The 21,110-nt window shown below is 36.5% G+C and overlaps 1 protein-coding gene across 3 annotated transcripts in view; it reads right to left on the bottom strand.

Annotated features, from left to right (window-relative positions):
- inpp4b (inositol polyphosphate-4-phosphatase type II B) overlaps positions 1-15,957 on the bottom strand; it is a 184,339-nt gene extending 168,382 nt beyond the window's left edge. The window contains exons 1-2 of one of the 3 annotated variants that reach the window (XM_051909733.1): positions 15,802-15,957; positions 7,759-7,875 (exon numbers count right to left, since the gene is read on the bottom strand). In XM_051909733.1, coding sequence (XP_051765693.1) covers positions 7,759-7,875; positions 15,802-15,864 — 180 coding nt within the window. In that variant the 5' untranslated portion in view covers positions 15,865-15,957. Of the gene's footprint in view, positions 1-7,758; positions 7,876-10,962; positions 11,113-15,801 lie in introns of those variants that run through there. The other 2 variants (XM_051909742.1, XM_051909752.1) reach the window with 2 other exon arrangements.
- Positions 15,958-21,110: the final 5,153 nt, after the last annotated feature.

The raw sequence follows: 21,110 nt of genomic DNA, 5'->3' as shown, positions 1-21,110 counted from the left end.
CTCTTGTATTCCAAGTAAAAGCTTGATTAGCTGGTTCAGGTGTGTTTAACCCTCTGGGGTCTGAGGATTTTTGGGGCCCTGGAGAAGTTTTGACATGCCCTGACATTTGTGCTTTTTTCAGTTGTTCATAAACATATTAATGACAAAAGTGTCATTACACTGTATTCAGCACGAACTAGGCTACAATAATATGTGAGGAACATGTTTGTACATGTTTGTGTTTTTGAAGGAATAACGTTTACGCGTGGTTATTGAAAAAACAAAAAACTTAAGTCACTGAAATAAGGCCAAAAATATATATATTAAATCTGTGTTCACAAGACTTCTGGGTATTGGAGGTTGTAGACTAGAGTTTTTGCTTCAAAATGATGTAAAAATTATCCTGCCTACTCGTTCATATAAAACAATAGAGAGATTTAAATTTTAAGACATTTTTTGTCAAGAAACACAGTATGCATGGAGGCGTGAATCTTCATGAATAATGCCGTGATTCACACCTGAGAAGACAAAAGATTCGCATAATGAGCTCTTTCAGTCAGGTAGGCTGTGAAAAAACCCTCTGTGATCATGCTGATAAGAGGATTAATGTCCACTCTTGACAAAAAAAACATGATTTTTGTGATCTCATGCATGCACGTATTATTGCACATCAAGTGAAGAAAAGTTTGTATAGGCCTATGTTAAATTACAGTACCAGTCAAAAGATTAGACACATTTTTTAAAAAGAAGTCTTAAGTCTCTAACCATATAATGGTTTTCTATTTTAATATACTTTAAAATATAATGTATTTCTGTGATGCAAAGCGTCTGAACATTCCTACCTCTATGGCATTTCATATAGGCTAATATATTTGTTATATTATATAGCCTAAGTGTTAACGTGCAGTTGACAAACTATACATCATTAAAAAGATCTAAGACTCAAGCTTCACATTTTGACTCTTAATTGTGGTTGGAGCTAAACTCTGCTGGACAGTGGCCTCCAGGAGCAGGATTGGACAACCCTGGTCTAGATGGATGGATTTCTGGATGGTTAGTGAGTGGCCACCACGTTTCAACAAGACTGTAACGTCAGCAAGGAGCTAGTGGGTGATGACTTGGGCTGGAATACTGGGACCCTTTAGGGTCTCTGAGGGTGTCAAAATGACATCTGGAAGATATGTGGAGTTTCTAACTGGCCATTTTCTGCTACGGTATAAAAAGAAGGATAGTGCCTTCTGAAATACAAGAATTTTCATTCAGGACAATGCACTATCCCATGCTGCAAAAACACATCTAAAAACACTAAAACTGTTTGAAAATGTATTTCTAAACCCACTGTAAATGTTTCTCTTTGTGAGCTTTGGTTAGAGGTGGCAGAAATGCAACTTTATACACAAGTGCCAGCCTGCATGGAGAGGTTCTCAAGACTCCAGCAGCTTCAAATACTTCTTTGCTGCTCAACAGTGGCTTTTTTATTGCTGCCCTTTTAATTTAATTAATTTGTTTGACAGAAACTTCCCCTAATAAGCCTTTATCTGACCGAGTTCTCTTGTGCTCTAAATCACTCACAAATCGTTGAGACAGTTCGACAGTCTTTATTCAGTTTTTGCAAAATATTAGTTGTTTTTATGCCTTTTGCAAGACATTGCACCATTTCATGCTTTTCATCTTCAGAAAGATCTTTCTTCCTCCCCATATTGCATGAGAACTATGACTTGCTTAATAATGTGGAACAACCTTTTTAAGTAGGGTTTCCATTTACCTAAGTAGACCTGGCAATTTATTTAAAGGGTTAGTTCAACCAAAAATGAAAATAATGTCATTTATTACTCACCCTCATGCCGTTCCACACCTGTAAGACCTTCGTTCATCTTCGGAACACAAATTAAGATATTTTTGTTTAAATCCGATGGCGCAGTGAGCCCCGCATAGCCAGCAATGACATTTCCTCTTTCAAGATCCAGTAATGTACTAAAAACATATTTAAATCAGTTCATGTGAGTACAGTGGTTCAATATTAATAATATGATAAAGCGACGAGAATATTTTTGGTGCGGCAAAAAAACAAAATAACGACTTTTATAGTGATGGCCGATTTCAAAACACTGCTTCATGATGCTTCGGAGCGTTATGAATCAGCGTGTCGAATCATGATTCGGATCGCGTGTCAAACCGCCAAACTGCTGAAATCACGTGACTTTGGCGCTCCGAACCACTGATTCGACAAAAGATTCATAATGCTCCGAAGCTTCATGAAGCAGTGTTTTGAAATCGGCCATCACTATTGTAGGAGACTTCAAAACAAAATTAGGAGCCTTTAAAATAGCATAGTAGGGAAACTTTAATATAAATAAATGCATGAATGCTAAAATAAATAAATGCATAAATGTGTATATAAATGCATAAATAAATGAATACATACATACTGCAAAATTCCAGTTTCATGGCTGGTAAATGTACTCACAGTTTACTCACTATTTGCACATAGCAAAAATTTACTTTTGGACTCCGTCCCTAACCATTTCTCTCTCTGAATACATATTTGTATGCACATTTAATAACTTTAATAACTAGTTTTTATACTTTTCAACATGTTTAGGAAAATCAGTGACTATGCGAACACTTCTTTGCTCCCATGAGCGCCTCCATGCATCAAGACAATCAAATTAAGGGGCGGGTTTATGAAGACTAAGTGATAAAAATATTCTTTCATTATCTGGTGGCGCGTTCCTTCTGAGTGTGAATGGAAATAAAGGAGCGCTTGATTAGCTAGTGCGGCGTTGCTGCGACAGCTATGACATGTTCAGTAGTCCAGCGGACAGTAGATAATTACTTTCTCCTGACAGGCAACTTGTAGCTCAGCTATTAGTTTGCCTCTCAAAGTGCTTCTTAAATCAGGTACATAAGTGCTATAAGATATGAGAAGTCTTATCTGCATTGGCCGAATGCTCCTGCTCATTTCTAACACTTATTTTTCTCTCTCTCCCACACAATGTGCAATATGCAGTTTCATCAAGTTCATTTTATTTGCCTCATTATGTTTTCCACAGTATCTCAGACTGAATTGTGATTGTTCACAAGGTGACCTCCAATCATTTAGAGAGTTCAAAAATTTAAGTCAATACACTAAACTTGTGGAACGCAGGTCAGTTCTGACAGGGTCATGGACAAAAGGGGAAAAAATAATGCTAAATGCAAATAATAATATGCAACTGAACATATAATTGTGCATAACTATCATAACACCATGTCAAACCATGTCAAATCAATAGGCTAATGAACTTCTACATTTGGTAGAAACAAAACAAATCAGAGAGATGCCAACATGGGCAATCCCTAATCCTCAAAATCCATGAACAAAACAACAAAGTAAAAGAAAATTTACAAGCCAAACTACAAAAAGATTAAAAATGACTGGTTACCAAAGAACACAAACCACCAAAACTAAACGGACATTTAAAGATGAAAAATTACTCAAACTAATATCCAGTGAGCAAAGAGATCAACAAGATGCAATATTAAAACAAACAAGCTACTAGAATATAAAAAAAATAAATAAAATAACATTCCATAATTTTCCAAGTTTCTTTATGCAGAGTGATAAGGAGGCATGTTCTGCATTTATAAACGAAAGCTGTGCATTTAAAAACATGGAGATCTATCCATGTGATCCATCTCAGTTATGAAGCAAAAACAAATATGTCCGACTGGAATCTTTTGATCTTCAGATAAGCCATTATATATAGACATCAATCTCTTGAGTAAACTCAGACCGCAGAGCTGGACCTGACAGTAACAGAGCCCATATGACTCCAAACACCCCCTCCCCCCCACCATGCGGGTTCAGAAGTTTGCAGTTTTATATAGTGCATAAACAAAGCCTATTTCTGGAATTTCAACCTCTTGAGAATATTGTGTTCTGGTAGTTCTGTGGGTCGTTCATGTTACACTGTGTAGTTACATGTGTAACTGTACTAGACAAAACATTGAGCTTCATTTTTTAAGATGCAAAACATGAAAGATGCATTAGATTAGTACATACTGATGTACTGGGGGTTAGGGATTTATACATAGGGGTTATATAAACGTATCTCTGAAGGGAACTGACTGTCTTCAGAAATGTTTCGATGGCATTTTCTTTTCCTCTTACCTTCATATAATGACTATTAAATTAGTATTTTTTTTAAAGTAGTATTTTTTTAGTATTATTAAAGTTGTAGAATAAGCGCAGTGCTGCTTTGTGTACAGCAATAACCAAGGAAACACTACATCGCTGCTGTTCCATAAGCGCCACCTACTGACAAAGAGTGAATTTGCAATTACATTCAGTGTGTCTGCTGTTTTTGTTACGTGAAGGTATATTTTATGTAGCATAATTTCACAAAGCTAAAGTCAGACCAAAAAAAGTCTGCTTTTGCTTTAAATCTTGAAATATAATTTAAATTTATAATTTAAATAAAACACAACTGCTAATGTTACATGTGTGGCATCTTTATTTGGATCATAATTAAAATGTAGTGGTTGCCTCTAATTTCAAATGGCTACAGATGTTTTTTGTTTAAGGCCAGTTTGGCATGTAATTATGGAAGCTTGTTTCCACCATGAAATAAAAAATAAAAAAGGTAATTACGACTTTTTATCTCACAATTCTGACATTTTCTTTCAGTTGCGAGTTTATATCTCACAATTCTGACCTTTTTTCTCAGAATCACGAGATATAAACACAATTGCAAGTTATAAAGTCAGAATTGTGAGATATGAAGTCAGAATTGTGAGATATAAAGTCAGAATTGCGAGTTATAAAGTCAGAATTACGAGTTATAAAGTCAGAATTGCATGATATAAAGTCAGAATTGCGATATAGAGTCAGAATTGTGAGTTATAAAGTCAGAATTGCAATATAAAGTCAGAATTGCATGATATAAAGTCAGAACTGCATTTTATAAAGTCAGAAATGCGAGTTATAAAGTCAGAATTGTGTGATATAAAGTCAGAATTGCAAGTTATAAAGTCAGAATTGCAATATAAAGTCAGAATTGCATGATATAAAGTCAGAATTGCGAGTTATAAAGTCAGAATTGCTTGATATAAAGTCAGAATTGCGAGATATAAAGTCAGAATTGTGATATAAAGTCATAATTGTGTTATAAAGTCAGAATTGCTTGATATAAAGTCAGAATTGCGATATAAAGTCAAAATTGCAATATAAAGTCAGAATTGCGTGTTATAAAGTCAGAATTGCTTGATAAAAAAAGTCAGAATTGCTTGATATAAAGTCAGAATTGCGAGTTATAAAGTCAGAATTGTGTGATATAAAGTCAGAATTGTGAGTTATAAAGTCAGAATTGCGTGATACAAAGTCAGAATTGCAAGTTATACAGTCAGAATTGCGACTGCAATTGTAAGGGAAAAAAGACATGTTTTTTTCTCAGAATTGTGAGTTTATATCACAATTCTGACTTTATAACTCGCAACTGCATGTTATAAAGTCAGAATTGTGATATAAACTCACAATTCTGAGGAAAAAGTCAGAATTGCGAGATATAAAATGGAAATTCTGAGAAAAAAGTCTGAACTGTGAGTTTATATCTCACAATTCTGACTTTTAAGACACAATTGCGAATTTATATCATGCAGTGCTGACTTTATAACTCGCAATTGTGTTTATATCACGCAATTCTGAGAAAAAAAGTCAAAATTGTGAGATATAAAGTCTGAAAAATACACAGTAGGCTAATATTCTGACTTCATAACACACAATTCTGACATTATAATTAAGAGCAATTAAGAGTTTAAATCTCGCAATTGCAAGAAAAAAAGAGAATCGGAATCGGCCATGAAAAATCATGTTAATTTTCTTGCCATTATGTAAATAATTAAGTTATACAGTAATTAAAGTTGAAGTGCCTGAGCTTGCAAATTATATTTGTAAGGTAGAGCATAACAGAAATAACCCTGGTATTATTTTTATCTTTATGTGATGCCATGCAGTCCACCTGTCCGTTCTGACTTCATGCCCTCCGGCAAGATCAAATCCAGTGAGAGCAATCAGGAAGTGTTTCCGTCTGCCCATCGCTCTTCCTGCTCTCTTATTCATGCAGGTGAAGCAGGACTCGTATAGGAATACTAAAGTGTGAAGCTACAGGCGGGCGAGGAATTGATGCTCAAATGAAGCCTGAAGGATCTGCTCAGAATGTCAAAAACTCTCTTTCTCGCTCTCATTAAGCATCTTCTGCTAATGTCCTGCTTCCTGAAGCTTGGCAGTATGAAGTGGACTGGAACTGAGTCACTGAAACGAACAGTTTGAACTGATTCAGGGAAATGAATCAAACAGTCTTGCTCAAGGGCAAAATGATGACAGCTCAACATTCCTCTTCAGGATTTAAACCCACAACCTTTCAGTTAACAGCCTTGTAAATATAATGAGGGTCCCGACTCTCTCAGGGGGGCAAATAAACAAGACATACTGTACACACACACAGCACTGGCCAGGAATGGTTTAGAACACAGTAAAGGTGATGATACATGGGGCAACTTTTTGAGCAGTGTTGCTGGGCAATGTTGCCGTCAACGGGCAACCTGGTGAGACACAGGGCAACTAATTAGGGTAATGGACAGTTGGCAGCCAGCAACCAATCAGAGAGGAGCAAATCTATTGCCAACCCAATAAATACTTTATTATAAACACTTTTTATTAAATATAAATGCCTTTCTGATCTGATTTGTGATAGGAAAAGGGAGAAGAGCGAGTTCGGCAAAAAGCGGATTTGAACCTGCGTCAATTGCGTCAAAAGCTACTTTTACGAGCCATACGCCCTACAGCCTACGCCACTACAGACATTAATCAGAATGCGTCTTTTTAGTATTTAACTGAAAACATTTGATGGCTAAATTACATCCTTTGCACACTAAATTGGACACCTGTTGGTATTTTAAGCATTAAATGAGCGTAAAAAGATATACGTTTACTCTCCTTTTCTGAGCTCCACTGCAGCTGAGAGGCTGCCATCTTGTTTAAATTTTTTCTGAAATCTCCAAGCCAGTCACGTGATCGGCTGCTAGCATTCTGATTGGACAATCTCAAAAAATTGCCCATGACCTATCTAAAATATCCAGATAGAAATGTGTTGCTCATTCTCAATCTCTGTTGTATAAAAGCACAATATAAATAAAGGTGACTTGACTTTTTAAGTCAGTAAGTTGTTAAAATGAGCACTAATAATGGATAAAATAAGTTTGTGAGGCTCGCAGCATCATGTCTCAACAAAAGATCTTTGAAAAGTGTCCACATCGTGTCTTAAAGTTGGCAAATTTCTTCAGCGCATCTGCATATCCTGCTTTGTTTTCAGATTTTGTCTGTGAAATAATATCTAATTTCTTCAGAGTTGTCTGCAGAATGGACCGCTGTGACAGAAATTAAATGAGCTGTCAATATGTGGCAGAATAAAACATCAATGTGCCAGATTTTACGCAAAATAATCAAACGTGACTTGCAAGACGACGTCTGATTTATAGACTAAAGCTGCATCTCTGAATGATTTTGTGACAGAAATTATCATGCAGGTAATTACAAGAAAAAAAAAAAAACATTCAGGGTTTAGCAAACAACATTCGGGTCCCAGAAGCCGCCATCAGTGCCGCCCATGAACCAAATCAGCAATGACAGGGCCGCAACAAATACACACGGACCAGAAACTGAGATCTGCAAAACAACGAGAAGAGCCGTAACACGAGTCTCTTGCTCAGATTGATGTTGAGAGCAGTCTCTTCACTCACCGTCTGCTGGTGGCCGTCATTCACACCGTAGACACTGAGTTTGATGAGAGTCTCACTGTAGACGGGCCAGTCAGGTGGGAAACTCCCTCCAGTGAGAAACACGGGATCTCTTGTTCCCTGCAAAGAGGAAAAAGACCAGGAGGTGAATGGATGAGGATGATAAATGAACCAACAGCGAACCTGCCGCACGCATGGTCACTCATTCACATATTCAGTGGCAGATGGGAATAAAAATGAGATGAGTCATGTTAAAGGCAAGAGTACAGAGGAGAACGAGTCCAATCAGAGCAGTGATGTGATAAACCAGGGGCTTTTAAACTGGGGTGCAAGTAATTTACTGTGTAGAAATATGGCCTTGTAAAATTAAAGCAAAACAAAACAAAATAAAGAATAAAAAATAAAAAAAATAAAAATATTCCAGATATATCAGGCATAACATTATGACCACCTTCCTAATATTGTGTTGGTCCCGCTTTTGCTGCCAAAACAGCCCTGACCCGTTGAGGCATGGACTCCACTAGACCCCTGAAGGTGTGCTGTGGTATCTGGCACCAAGATGTTAGCAGCAGATCCTTTAAGTCCTGTAAGTTGCGAGGTGGAGCCTCCATGGATCGGACTTGTTTGTTCAGCACATCCCACAGATGCTCGATTGGATTGAGATCTGGGGAATTTGGAGGCCAAGTCAACACCTCAAACTCATTGTGCTCCTCAAACCATCCCTGAACCATTTTTGCTTTGTGGCAGGGCGCATTATCCTGCTGAAAGAGGCCACAGCCACCAGGGAATACCGTTTCCATGAAAGGGTGTACATGGTCTACAACAATGCTTAGGTAGGTGGTACGTGTCAAAGTAACATCCACATGGATGGCAGGACCCAAGGTTTCCCAGCAGAACATTGCCCAAAGTATCACACTGCCTCCGCCCTCTTAAAGCATTGCCACTACAAATATCAGAACTAGCCGATCTTACTAATTGATTAGTCATTTGTTGGATGACTAGTCAGCCATCCTGACCCATTCCAACATCTAAAAGCACAACTACAGCAGTACACTCTTAGAAAAATGGTTCAGTGGGGATCTAGTGAACCCTTTATGCCAAAAAGGTTCTATATAAAGAGAAATATGAATGCATCATTTAGCGGGGCACTTCAGACCTCATGTTGAGATGAACCCGCACCACATCAAAAAACGTCTGTTTATGTGACGTGTACGAAGCCAATCGTCTTCCCACGGCCAGTCCCTCATGCACTTATCATAGTTCACTGATCTCAGAGCGGAAAACTCCCAGTTTACACGTTGTTCTGGGGCGTCTCTGGATCGTGGCCCCCTGAGACGGTGGGCGGGAAAGATAGCAAGTGGTGATTGTAAACTCAATCGCACACCCAGAAAACCAGAATCTCGAGCTCCTTCTTAACGGGTAAAAAGTAGCCCGGCTATCATTCATGTCAGTGCTGGATCGATGCGGCCACAGTCTATCTGTTTCACATCTGCTTATTGGCTGAACAGACGCCGCTATCTGAGCCCAAGATCACATCGAGTCTAAGTGCCTCCGGTTCTGCAAATGAACTGAGGAAATGTATCCAGTTAAAGGGGTAATTCACCTATGAATGTATATTCTGTCATCATTTACTCAAACTCATCTCGTTCCAAAACTGTCCACTGAGAAAAAATCAAAGGAGATTTTTTTTTTTTTTTTTAATCTTAGTGTTGCACTTTTTCATACGAGTTTACAACGACCACAGTTTTGAAGCTCCAAAAAAGCCATAAATTATTGTCTATAATAACTCATTCACTATATTTCAAATGTTCTGAAGCCACGAAAACAGCTTTTTATAAAGAACAACACCCCATTTAAGGTTATTTACTGCAGCTTTCAAAATGTATTTTCCAATTCTGCCTGTCTGAAACGCTGAGTCAATGACATCAAACATGGTGCAACACTTTTTAAACACAAACATGAAACATATTTCAAATCTTTGGCATAGGAGATGAAAATAATGGGTTCATTTTGAAGATGTATTTCTCAGAAAAGCTACCATACAGCTTCAGAAGACATGGAATATAATGGAAGCCCATTTACACCACATTAAAAAATGGTTAATTATGACATAAAAGTGAAAAATTCTAAGTCTAAAGATACCAAATCTAAAGATACTAGGTCATAATTATGAGATAAAAGTATCTAATACCTAATTTTGTCATAATTATGACCAAAAAAAAAGCATAATTGTGATAAACATTTAGACTGTCATAACAATTTTAACTTGTGTAATGTCTTGTCTCATAATTCAATTTAAACCAATTTCGACTTGTGTCATTAGTTTTTTGACATAATTATGATTTTTCAATACCGTTTTGGCTTGTCATAATTGTTTTTATCTTAAGCTGAAATTATGAGATAAAAAGTGATAATGTCATAATTATGACTTGTCTCATAATTTCAACTCATGTCTAAATTTAGACTTATCTCATAATTGCCTTTATCTCAATTACAGGCATAAAAAGTTATAATTATGCCATAAAATAATTATGACGCCATAATTTTGACATATGTAATGCCTTTTTATCTCATAATTCAAATTAAACCAATTTCGACTTATGTCATTAGTTTTTTGTCATAATTATGACTATCATAATTGTTATGTCATAAGTTGAAATTATGAGATAAAAAGTCTTTTATATATATATATATATATATATATATATTTTTTTTTTTTTTTTTTTTTTTTTACGGTGTCATTTTTGAAGCTTGTAAAGATGCTTAAAAAAATCCTATTTTGTTCCAAGAAAGAAAGCAAGTCATACAGGTTTGGAACGACATGTAAACAAACTTTTAGTTTTGGAAGAACTACATTATATAAGCAAGCTACACAAGACAACACATAGAGACATTAGCCAAGTGTTTTCTCTCCCTCTCTCTCTCTCTCTCTCTCTCTCTCTCACTCACACACACACACACACACCGCCTTGAGAGATCTTAGAGTCTTTTACAAGTTTGCATCATTCATCAGTTCAACAGGGTGAGACTGATTACATAAGGTGCTTAATTAAAAGAATCAGCAGGATCTAAAGGCTAAAAGGTCTTTGCATTTTGTCCTGTAGATGACTCCTGATCCCAAAACAGCACCAAGAGGGCCATTTTTGAATATGGCTATGGTTACCAAGCCATGTAACTCATTAAAAAGTACTGCAATATCACACTTACCTCACCCTCCATGCCTAATAGTTCAGTTAGAGTCGAGATAAAGCAAGTAACCAGCACAAATCTAAACCCATACAACCACAAGGTCAATATCACTGGTGGTAATAAATCAGCGGAGCGAGGCGGGGGAGCACTGAAAACTCACTGCTGCAGCGTGGGTAATGGTCAGTCCTCAGGACTAATGGCCCCGTTTCAAAAAGCAGCGCTTATTTAGTGTGTGCGTGGTGAATGCGGGGCGGAGGGAGTCATTTAGACGTGTCCCAAAGTGGCCAATTTGTTCCGTAATGCGCCGTCATGCTGGGCAGACTCAGACACACTCATATTTTTACACTAACCAAATGTTTGATAGGAATGCGATGCAAAAACGGACAGGATAAATAGATGGTCGCTACAATTTTGGCTAGAAATCAATGTGCACACACATGCATATACTTCAGTAACACATAACCGACAAAGACGTTTTATAAAGAGGCAGGGGCGTGACGTCAAAACTCACTTACTGACCTCCTCTAGAGCACAGATGGACATTTATAGAATGGGATTTTCCAAGAGATTAAGGTTGAATTTGTCTGAATTCTTCTCCTGTGTACACACACAGACACAGACACACACACACACACACACACACACACACACACACACACACACACACACACACAGGCAGCATCTTTTAAAATATATTCAGGGATGGAATTTAATATTCTGATTATTAAATTGTTTGGTATTCTTGGTAAGAAATTACTTTTATTCTGCAAGGATGCATAATAAAGATGATCAAATACTGTTCAATTAATTAAATTTATCAAAAATAAAAGTAAAGACATTTATAATGTTACAAAAGATTTCTATTTCAAAAAATGCTGTTCTTTTGAACTTTCTATTTTGTTTTCAGCTTTGATAATAATCAAAAATGTTTCTTGAGCATCAAATCATTATATTAGAATGATTTCTGAAGGATCATGTGACACTGAAGACTGGAGTAATGATGCTGAAAATTTAGCTCTGATCACAGGAATACATTACATTTTGCAATATATTCGCATGGAAAACAGTTATTTTAAATTGTAATAATATTTCACAATATTTTTACTGTTTACTGTATTTTTTATCAAATAAATGTGCAGCTTTGGTGAACATAAGAGACTTTTCCAAAACATAAAAAATCTTACTGACCCCACATTTTTGAATGCTAATGTATTTGTTTTATTCTTGGATAAAACTTAGATTAAAATGATATTACCTTTTTCGGTAACACTTTAGAATAGGGAACATGTATTCACTATTAACTACGACTTTTCTCTCAATAATCTCCTAATTTACTGCTTATTAATAGTTAGTAAGGTAGTTGTTAAGTTTAGGTATTGGGTAGGATTATGAATGTAGAATAAGGTCATGCAGAATAAGGCATTAATATGTGCTTAATAATTACTAATAAACAGCCAATATTCTAGTAATATGCATGCTTATAAGCAACTAGTTAAAAGACCCTAAAATAAAGTGTTACCCCTTTTTCCCCCACAAATTTGACGTGTTGAACTTCAATAATATAAAAAAAGTAAATTTATTAATATTTTTTTTTCTTTCTCTAAATAAAAATGTTTCAAACAAAACATATTTTCTTCTAAATATGGTTCTAATAGTTTATCTCCTCATCACTTTCCATCCTGCCAAAAGCCAGTTGCTTAATGACATCATCCTCCAGGAAATGACATCAAATTTGGTGGGAAAAACAACTAAACAAATAAGCATGAAAGTATAATAGTATCAAACTTTTGAAAGATTAAACAAGTATCCAAATTAACACAAAGTTAATCAGAGCAAACAGTCAATGCCACTAATTTTAGATGACTGGTTTTATTTTCATTACTGAATATACATAAGTATTATAAAAAATAATATTTGCTAATATTATATATTAAAGTTACTGGTAAAATAAATGCAATAAATAATATAAAAAAATTAGATTTTTTTTGTTATAAATATCCCTTGTGAAACTCATTCTCCAATAAATCCTGTTTAAAATACAGGATTATTATTAGATTAACAATATTTTACCAATCCAGTAACTAATTAAATTGCATGACATGGCAATTTTTACATGAATTCAGAAAGTCACCATGGCTCTTTAAAACACCAAAGATGCAATCCTTCACTGCCCTCACTGTAAAAATGTTTGGTCACACTTTAGTTCAGGGTCCAATTTTCACTGTTAACTAACTATTAATTAAGACTTTTGCCTCAATAAACTCCTAATAACTGTTTATTAATAGTTAGTAAGGTAATTGTTAAGTTTAGGTATTGAGTAGGATTAAGGGATATAAAATATGGTCATGCAGAATAAGACGTTAATATGAGCTTTATAAGTACTAATAAACAGCCAATATCCTAGTAATATGCATACCAAAAAGCAACTAGTTAGTTCACTTCAGAATTAAAATTTCCTGATAATTTACTCACCACCATGTCATCCAAGATGTTCATGTCTTTCTTTCTTCAGTCGAAAAGAAATTAAGGTTTCTGAGGAAAACATTCCAGTATTTTTGTCCATATAGTGGACTTCAGTGGGGTTCAACGGGTGGAAGGTGCAAACTGCAGTTTCAGTGCAGCTTCAAAGCGCTCTACATGATCCCAGACGAGCAATAAGGGTCTTATCTAGCGAAACGATCGGTCATTTAAAAAAAAAAAAAAATTATATACTTTTTAACCACAAATGCTCGTCTTGCACTGCTCTGCGATGCGCCATGCATTATGTTGAAAGGTCACGCGTGACATAGGCAGAAGTACTGCGGTAGGGCAAAAAACTTCATCTAATTTTCTCCTCCAACTTCAAAATCGTCCAATATCGTTGTTTTACCTTTGTTTTGGTAAAGTGCATTTGGCTTAATCATTGCACGTTCGCTTTGTAGACACTGGATCGGTTCTTCCGCCTACATCACGTGTGACCTTTGTAACGTGATTACGTCATGCGTGCGGATCACAGAGCTAGTGCAAGACGAGCATTTGTGGTTAAAAAGTATATACATTTTTATTTGTTTTACAAAATGACCGATCGTTTCACTAGATAAGACCCTTATTCCTCTGCTGGGATCGTGTAGAGCTCTTTGAAGCTGCACTGAAACTGACATTTGGACCTTCAACCCATTGAACCCCACTGAAGTCTACTATATGGAGAAAAATACTGGAATATTTTCCTCAAAAACCTTAATTTCTTTTCAACTGAAGAAAGAAAGACAAACATCTTGGATGACATGGGGGTGAGTAAATTATCAGGAAATTTTCATTCAGAAGTGAACTAATCCTTTAATAGTGAGAACTGGACCCTAAACTAAAGTGTTACCAAATTATTTTTCAAAGCATAGATTATTGGCATACCTTTCACAAGAAAACACAATTTCAGTCTTTCTACTTCAAAATGTCATGTTCAATTCAATGTGTTACTCGCAGTTTCTTTGGAATTATTTGTGAAATTTACTAGCAATTTCTGCATTAGCGCTGCATTGACTGACTGGTCGGTTCTCCACAAGATTACCACAGCAGACAGCAGACGCTAGCATCAGCATGAAGCAGCACATTCCCACAGCAAGACCTCCACTGGGAAATACAGGAATTTGCCAGGGCAAACGGCTGCCTAAGTGCCTCCAACATGTTCACACATCCATGCACGAACACACACACACACACTCGCGCTTTACATGAGATTAGATGTGCATTAAGTCGAGAGGCTGGGGAACAGCTGTAGTCTCATTTCAGTCTACACCACCTGTCTATATTAAACAACAAAAGTGGGCCAGCTCTCCTCACAGCGCGCGGCCCACACCTGCAGCTATTTCAGACAACTGCCATTCACAGGAATCCACAACAGACGGCTCCCCACGCACAACAAAATCTGGGAAACTTGAGTCACAGTTTCTCCCATTAGGGGAACTTCTGTGGTTTTCAGCACCACTTCAGATGATCACATGTGATTATGAGCCGCATCTCAGCGGAACTGCTAATGTGTGCGTAATTTATATACACTTAATTTCAATTCATTTGTAAATTGCTTAGCAAATCACATTGCATACCGTTCACTGCATAATGCTTCTTTTATGAATGCAACACACAGCCAACTAGATATATCAAGATCCCCTAAGCCAGAATTACATGAACAGATCAGCCAAAAAGTTGATAATTTATTCACACGTTATTGATTCGCTCAAAGTCTTCTGAAAGTATGTGGTGAAGAAAAGACCAACATGTAAGTCGCTAGGTTTGATTGAGGTGTTTTGGTCACAAGTCGCATAAGACCCAGTGAACTAAATTCAGATGACTTTGAATATAGCGCTACTTTTGAACTACTTTTGTAGTACTTTATTTGACCTTTTGGGAACTTATTTGAACAGACGTTGTCATTGTGAACTGCTGATATGTGTATGCAAAAGTGCTTCATGAAGATTTTATCAGAAACTCTACATTTATTTTTACATTTAGGGTGAATTCAGCTTGTTTGGGACACTTTTTTCATGTCATCTCAAAGGCAAAAAGTCTCCCAATCAACCTGAATTCACCCTGTGCATTTAGAAGACGATTTTATCTAAAGCGAACTACAATAGAGGAACAAAGCAATTCATCACAGAGCCAACAATATTCATATGAATATATAGTTACATGGGAAAAAGTATATAAAATAATTATAAAAAGTATTATAAAAAAAGTATTATATAAAACAGGGGAATTAATTGTAACTATTTTTTATGTATTTATATAATTAATATATCTAATTACAATAGTAAAAAAATGTATACAATTTTAATATTCATTCAACTTCCACAAATAACTTAATAAATATAAACTGACACCTACCGAACAACACCTCAGCCTCCAACAACATGAGCTCAAGTCCATTTTTAGTCCAGAGTCTATCATGAGAGGTTAAAAGTGGCAATATTCAGCACCTTCCAGCATCCAGTTTGCTAGATTGCTAAAACCGAAACTGACACTAGTCATCGTTCGCTGTATACCGTGAAGGTTTAGATATGTCGCAGAACTATAAACACACATGGATGAAAGCTAAATATTACTGCAGTCTGGGTGAGCTTCAACAGTGCAAAGCTCTTTCCTCTGGCAAATCTAATTTGGAGGGAAATAGACTTCTCTTTGTGCACTCATGTGGGGCTGAGAGTCCATGTGGAGGGAGGAAAAAACAGGCACAGAAACAGAGAGATCAGTCACTGGAGGGTGTGTCTGGGTGTGAGATATGGGCAAAGGGAACAACCAGCTGTTGCCCTCAATAAAGAACTCAAGAGGATTGTCAGCAGAAACATGCCCCCCTCTCACAGTAAATAGTGTGTGCATGTGTGTGTGTGTGTGTGTGTGTGTGTGTGTGTGTGTTAAAGATACATTTTTAAAGTACATTTGTTTAAGGGGATTCGGTATTGGATACGTTGAGCCTACTGTACTATGCAACTTTACAAAAAGAATAACAGATACACTATATTGCCAAAAGTTTTGGGACGAATAAAAGTACAAATAAAAGTAGACCCTTTACTGTCCGGAATGTTGTATTACTATTATCTGTATGACAAAAAAATGAGTATTTTAAGTTAAAAAAATGCAAGTGATCACGCTGGTGCCTCCATGTTGTAGTGTGCTACCCACCGCAGTGATAAGCTTTTCCTCCATTTTGATGTTCCTTTATTTTCCTGTGTTGCATGAACGCAATTGGCTAGCTTCTGCACTAGGGTATTTGCATAAGGTGGCGCCTGTGTTTGCGGTTGATAAGTTGAAAAATTTTCAACTTCTGCCGCAAGCAACGCCAGTGATGCAACGCAACGGAACCTACAATTCGGTTCGGCAATGCATGACGTCACCCATTCAAAGTAAATGAGAAGCGTTAATGCCATCGCCCCATGTGAATCAGCCGTTAGACATGCTGCTGCTGTACAATATAGCGTACGTGAATTACCTGTAGCAGATCTATACAGGTGGAGCTAGGGAAGGTGGAGGGTTTCTGAAAGCGCACTGCAACTGCTACAGCAAATGCTGACCCAGTATTTGTAGGTTGAGCAGCAAGCTCATTGGCTACTGATACAGCAGGTACCAATCAGCTGTGCCCTATAGAGAATGATGTGATTGCAACCAGATTGAGTTAAGAACCTATTAGCCTGCGCCATCTAGAGTTTCATGACAGAACTTTGTATAAAGATGATTTTTCCCAATGTCTTTCATCTATTCCGGTCTAATGCAGTGACTAAGACATTTAACACTGGGACTGTTGCTGTTTGTTTGAGCCCGACTAGCCTGACACAGCAATACTAGCTCAACCAATAGAGTAAATTGTGGGTGTGGCTATCTATTTTTCTGACCAATGGCATGGCAAAGAACAGTGTTAATTTTTTACACTGTTTTTTGTATTAGTCTTACACTCTGAGAAGAAAAGGTTCTATATAGAACCTTAAAGGGTTCCATCTGGTGCTTCATATTAAACTTTAACAGGCTCCCATCATGGAATCATTTTCTGGATTAAGTTTTATTTCCAGTTTTAGATGTAATTTTAGTCAATGAAAAGAACATTTTAGTTGATGAGAAATTAAAAAATACATATATTCATATTTTTCCATATTAATGTAAACATGCATCAACATTTAACTAATAAACAAAGTGAAAACTGTTGTTTTTTTTTACAAGAGAGTACTAGGAAAAAGTCATTCATTGTGAGAATGATATGCTTCACCTTTATGTGAACTTTCACACCACAGATTTTTGATGTTGTCTGTTTGATCCGTCTTTTTGATAAAGCATGACTTGTCAGAGTTCAGTTTGTTTGGTTAGTGTATAAGTTTTCCGAATTTGGTTGAACACCAGCAAACTACACCCGAGTGTCTTTGGTTTGGGATGCAGTTTTCATCCACAATGTGCATGAAAACTATTGGTCATAAATGGCAAAGCAAACCAGTATTGATGACATAGGCCTACAATTGCATATTTGCATTTGCATGCACTTGGTCACATTCCTCATTCTGTAATGCAGTTTCTCATCAGTAAACAGCTGGCACTAGTGCTCACATCCATCGACAAGGTAAACATACCATGGCTTGAACGTAAAAATACAACTTGAAAAAGGACCTGCGAGGCTCTTTTTTTGAATCAATCAATCAAACCAAGCATGAAACCCGCCTAAGACTCAATCTACATAACCCAAGACTGACACACTGAGAAACAAAAAGATTATAACTCAGTATCTTACCAGAAACAGATTCCCATTTCCTGTAGCCTCAAGCTCTTTAATTAGGCCAGCGAAAATAGAAACACAATGGGATCATGCAGTATATGGACATAATGCATGTTGCTGTTTTTACTTCCACTACCTCAAAAATGAAAATTCTGTCAAAAAAAGCACCATAAAAGTGGTCCAGGTGACTTATTCCATTCTTCTGAAGTCATTCGATACATTTTAGTTGCTAGGTTTGTTAACGTCAATAGCATTTTGGTCACAAGGCACACTATAACCTATGGAATATAGGGATAATTTTGAACTACTTTCATGTTCCTTTTTAGTGAGATTTTTTTGGACAAATGTGGTCATTGTGAACTGCTGATGTATGCAAAAGAGCTTCATTTTGAAATATTCTGAACTATTCATTTAACTCTTTCCCCGCCATTGATGAATTTTTTCCAGCAATCCATGTTTTAACTGTTATACGATAGGGGGCGCTATCTTTTATCTATTACACATCTTTTGAGAATTCAGAATCTCCTGATCAAAATACAGGTGAAGAAGAAGCAGAAAGAAGTGATAAAAGCATTGCTTATGCACATGTAAAATAGCGCGATCATCAATCGTTAAACATCATACGTATAAATCAGAACTACCTAACGTTACCAAATGAAATGTCGACACAGGAAGAGGTTAGGACTGTGAAGCTTCAGGGGTGTTTATTGACTTGAACTACTTCATCTATGTTTTAGGCTTAATCATTGTTCTGAATGCGATCCGGATGTAGTGTTTGACAAAAACATGATTTTCTCAGCTTTTTGTTCAAATTGTTGCTTTTTTTAATGAAACATACATTCAAGTGTTGATAAAAAAAGAACACAACAAAGTCCCCAGAGTTAAATCAACTCTGCTCAGTACATTTGGTCCCTCTCTAAATAGTTAAAGTAACACTGAAGCAGAGTTAAAGTTAATGACATAATTAAGTGATTAAGTGATGATTGAGCATTAGTGATGAACACCTGCTGTTAACAAGCAGAATCACTGAAGAAAAGAGAAAGAGCTACAACTGACTTAAGCCACAGCCTTAGATGAAATCAACTGGAGATAAAAGAAGACATTAAATCTCTCAAGGTCTGATTAAAAAAACTCTACAAACAGCATTACCAGCTTCACTTATTACTAACCAGATTGACTTTATTTCTGTCAGATGTCTACAGTAAGCAGACTTCTTTCTTTTGGTATACTGTATGTTCAGATATTCATAAAACAAAAATGCGGGCAGTGGCTGGCAACTTTAAAAAAGAAAACACTAGGGAAAGAGTTAAAAACAAATTATAAAAAAATATATATATATATTAAAATATAATAAATAAATATATATAAAAATAAATGTCTAAAAGTATTAATGTAACTATTTATGTATTATATTAATATTATATTTTTTTTATATGTAATTGCAATAGTAATAATATAACTTAATTTTAAAATATGTTTAATTTGCATCCATAATCATAATGTCGTGCTTTTAAATGCCTAACACAGCCACCTGCACTGACGGGTTCAGCTTCCTTCCCATGAACTCTGACACCGACCCTTTGACCCTTTACATGCTGAGGAAAAAAAGAGACAAGTCATAAACACAGAATGGTAGAGTCCGGAAGAAAGATGAACGCTTGATACAGGGCACATCTAGGAAGAGGAAGTGGAGGGCATGAGAGAGAGAAAGCAGATGGAGATAAAGATCCAATCTTTTGTGAAAGAAAAACAGAACATAGGGCCAAAAAGAGGTGGGAACCCCTTCAAATGTGTAGAGCGGTTTGTTGGTATCCACAGGAAGTATCTCAGGAGGAAACAGGAAGTCTGGCTGAGCCTCCTGAAAAGTGGCATGTAATGGCTGTGAGAAGTGTGCTTTTTTCCCATTACAGTTGAATTTCTGTCAGCAAATGCTTCAGCAAAGCTTTCACCCTCCCGTTCCAGATTTCCTATAGCAGGAAAAGCCACTCCGCTCTGGAGCTATTCTTGAAGAGAGATTTCTCTTTCACTCCTTTCCTTTCCTGCCTCCACTGTCTTCCTGTATAGCACCATCTCACTGCTCTGTGAAAGTCTCTGGGATTAGGATCTGTGTAGAGTTTATTAAACTCATGAAAACCAAGTTTCAAAAAGCATAAACCAGGCAGAGTTTATAATCTAAAAGAGTTGGATATGTTCTGACAAACCAGAAAATGATCCGCAGTGATCCAAGGTCAAAAATAAAGCCAAAACACACTAATAAAAAATGCATCAAAAGTACTGACCAGGAGCGTCAAGGCTTGGTATTCCTGTCAAACACACCTGCAAGACTTTCAATGGAGCACAAGCAGCTCAGGTTATTGATTTTGGAGCTACAAAATCAACATGCTACATACTGTATGGACAGGAATCGCAAGGAATGTAACGATTTCAGTCCCTTAACGATTCTACTGAAGATCCTTAGAACTTTTGAGGAATAATTAATACAATTAAGACAAGATAAGAGCATGAAAACCACAATGTTTCTAAAAACGTTTAGTGTTGGTTGTATAATCATTTTGATCATCCAAATACATAAACTGCACATAATATGTAAGATGCTTAATTTTTTTTGTTGCTGACTATTAAACACAGACTATTAAAAGCACGTTTTACAACAAAAAAAATTAAGCATCTTACATATTATGTGCAGTTTATGTATTTGTGCACCATACTTCATCCAGTCATCCACTGCCAAGATCACCAATGGTTTTCTTGCCCAAACTGGAAAGATGTTACATATGTGTCCTTAAGTGCATACTTGAGTTTCTCATGTAGGTTTTCATGAAGACATTCACACACAAGGACAGATAGTTACAGCACCTATTCAATCTCTCAGGACTTTATGTTCCTGGCAACTATTTTTCTCACTTCAACAGTAGTTGGCATGCTGGGAACATGCAGTACA

Source organism: Ctenopharyngodon idella, chromosome 1 (genome assembly GCF_019924925.1).
Source record: "Ctenopharyngodon idella isolate HZGC_01 chromosome 1, HZGC01, whole genome shotgun sequence".
In the NCBI taxonomy this organism is placed as follows: domain Eukaryota; kingdom Metazoa; phylum Chordata; class Actinopteri; order Cypriniformes; family Xenocyprididae; genus Ctenopharyngodon; species Ctenopharyngodon idella.
Note: the sequence above shows the minus strand (reverse complement) of the source record. Positions and strands in the feature narration are given on the sequence as shown.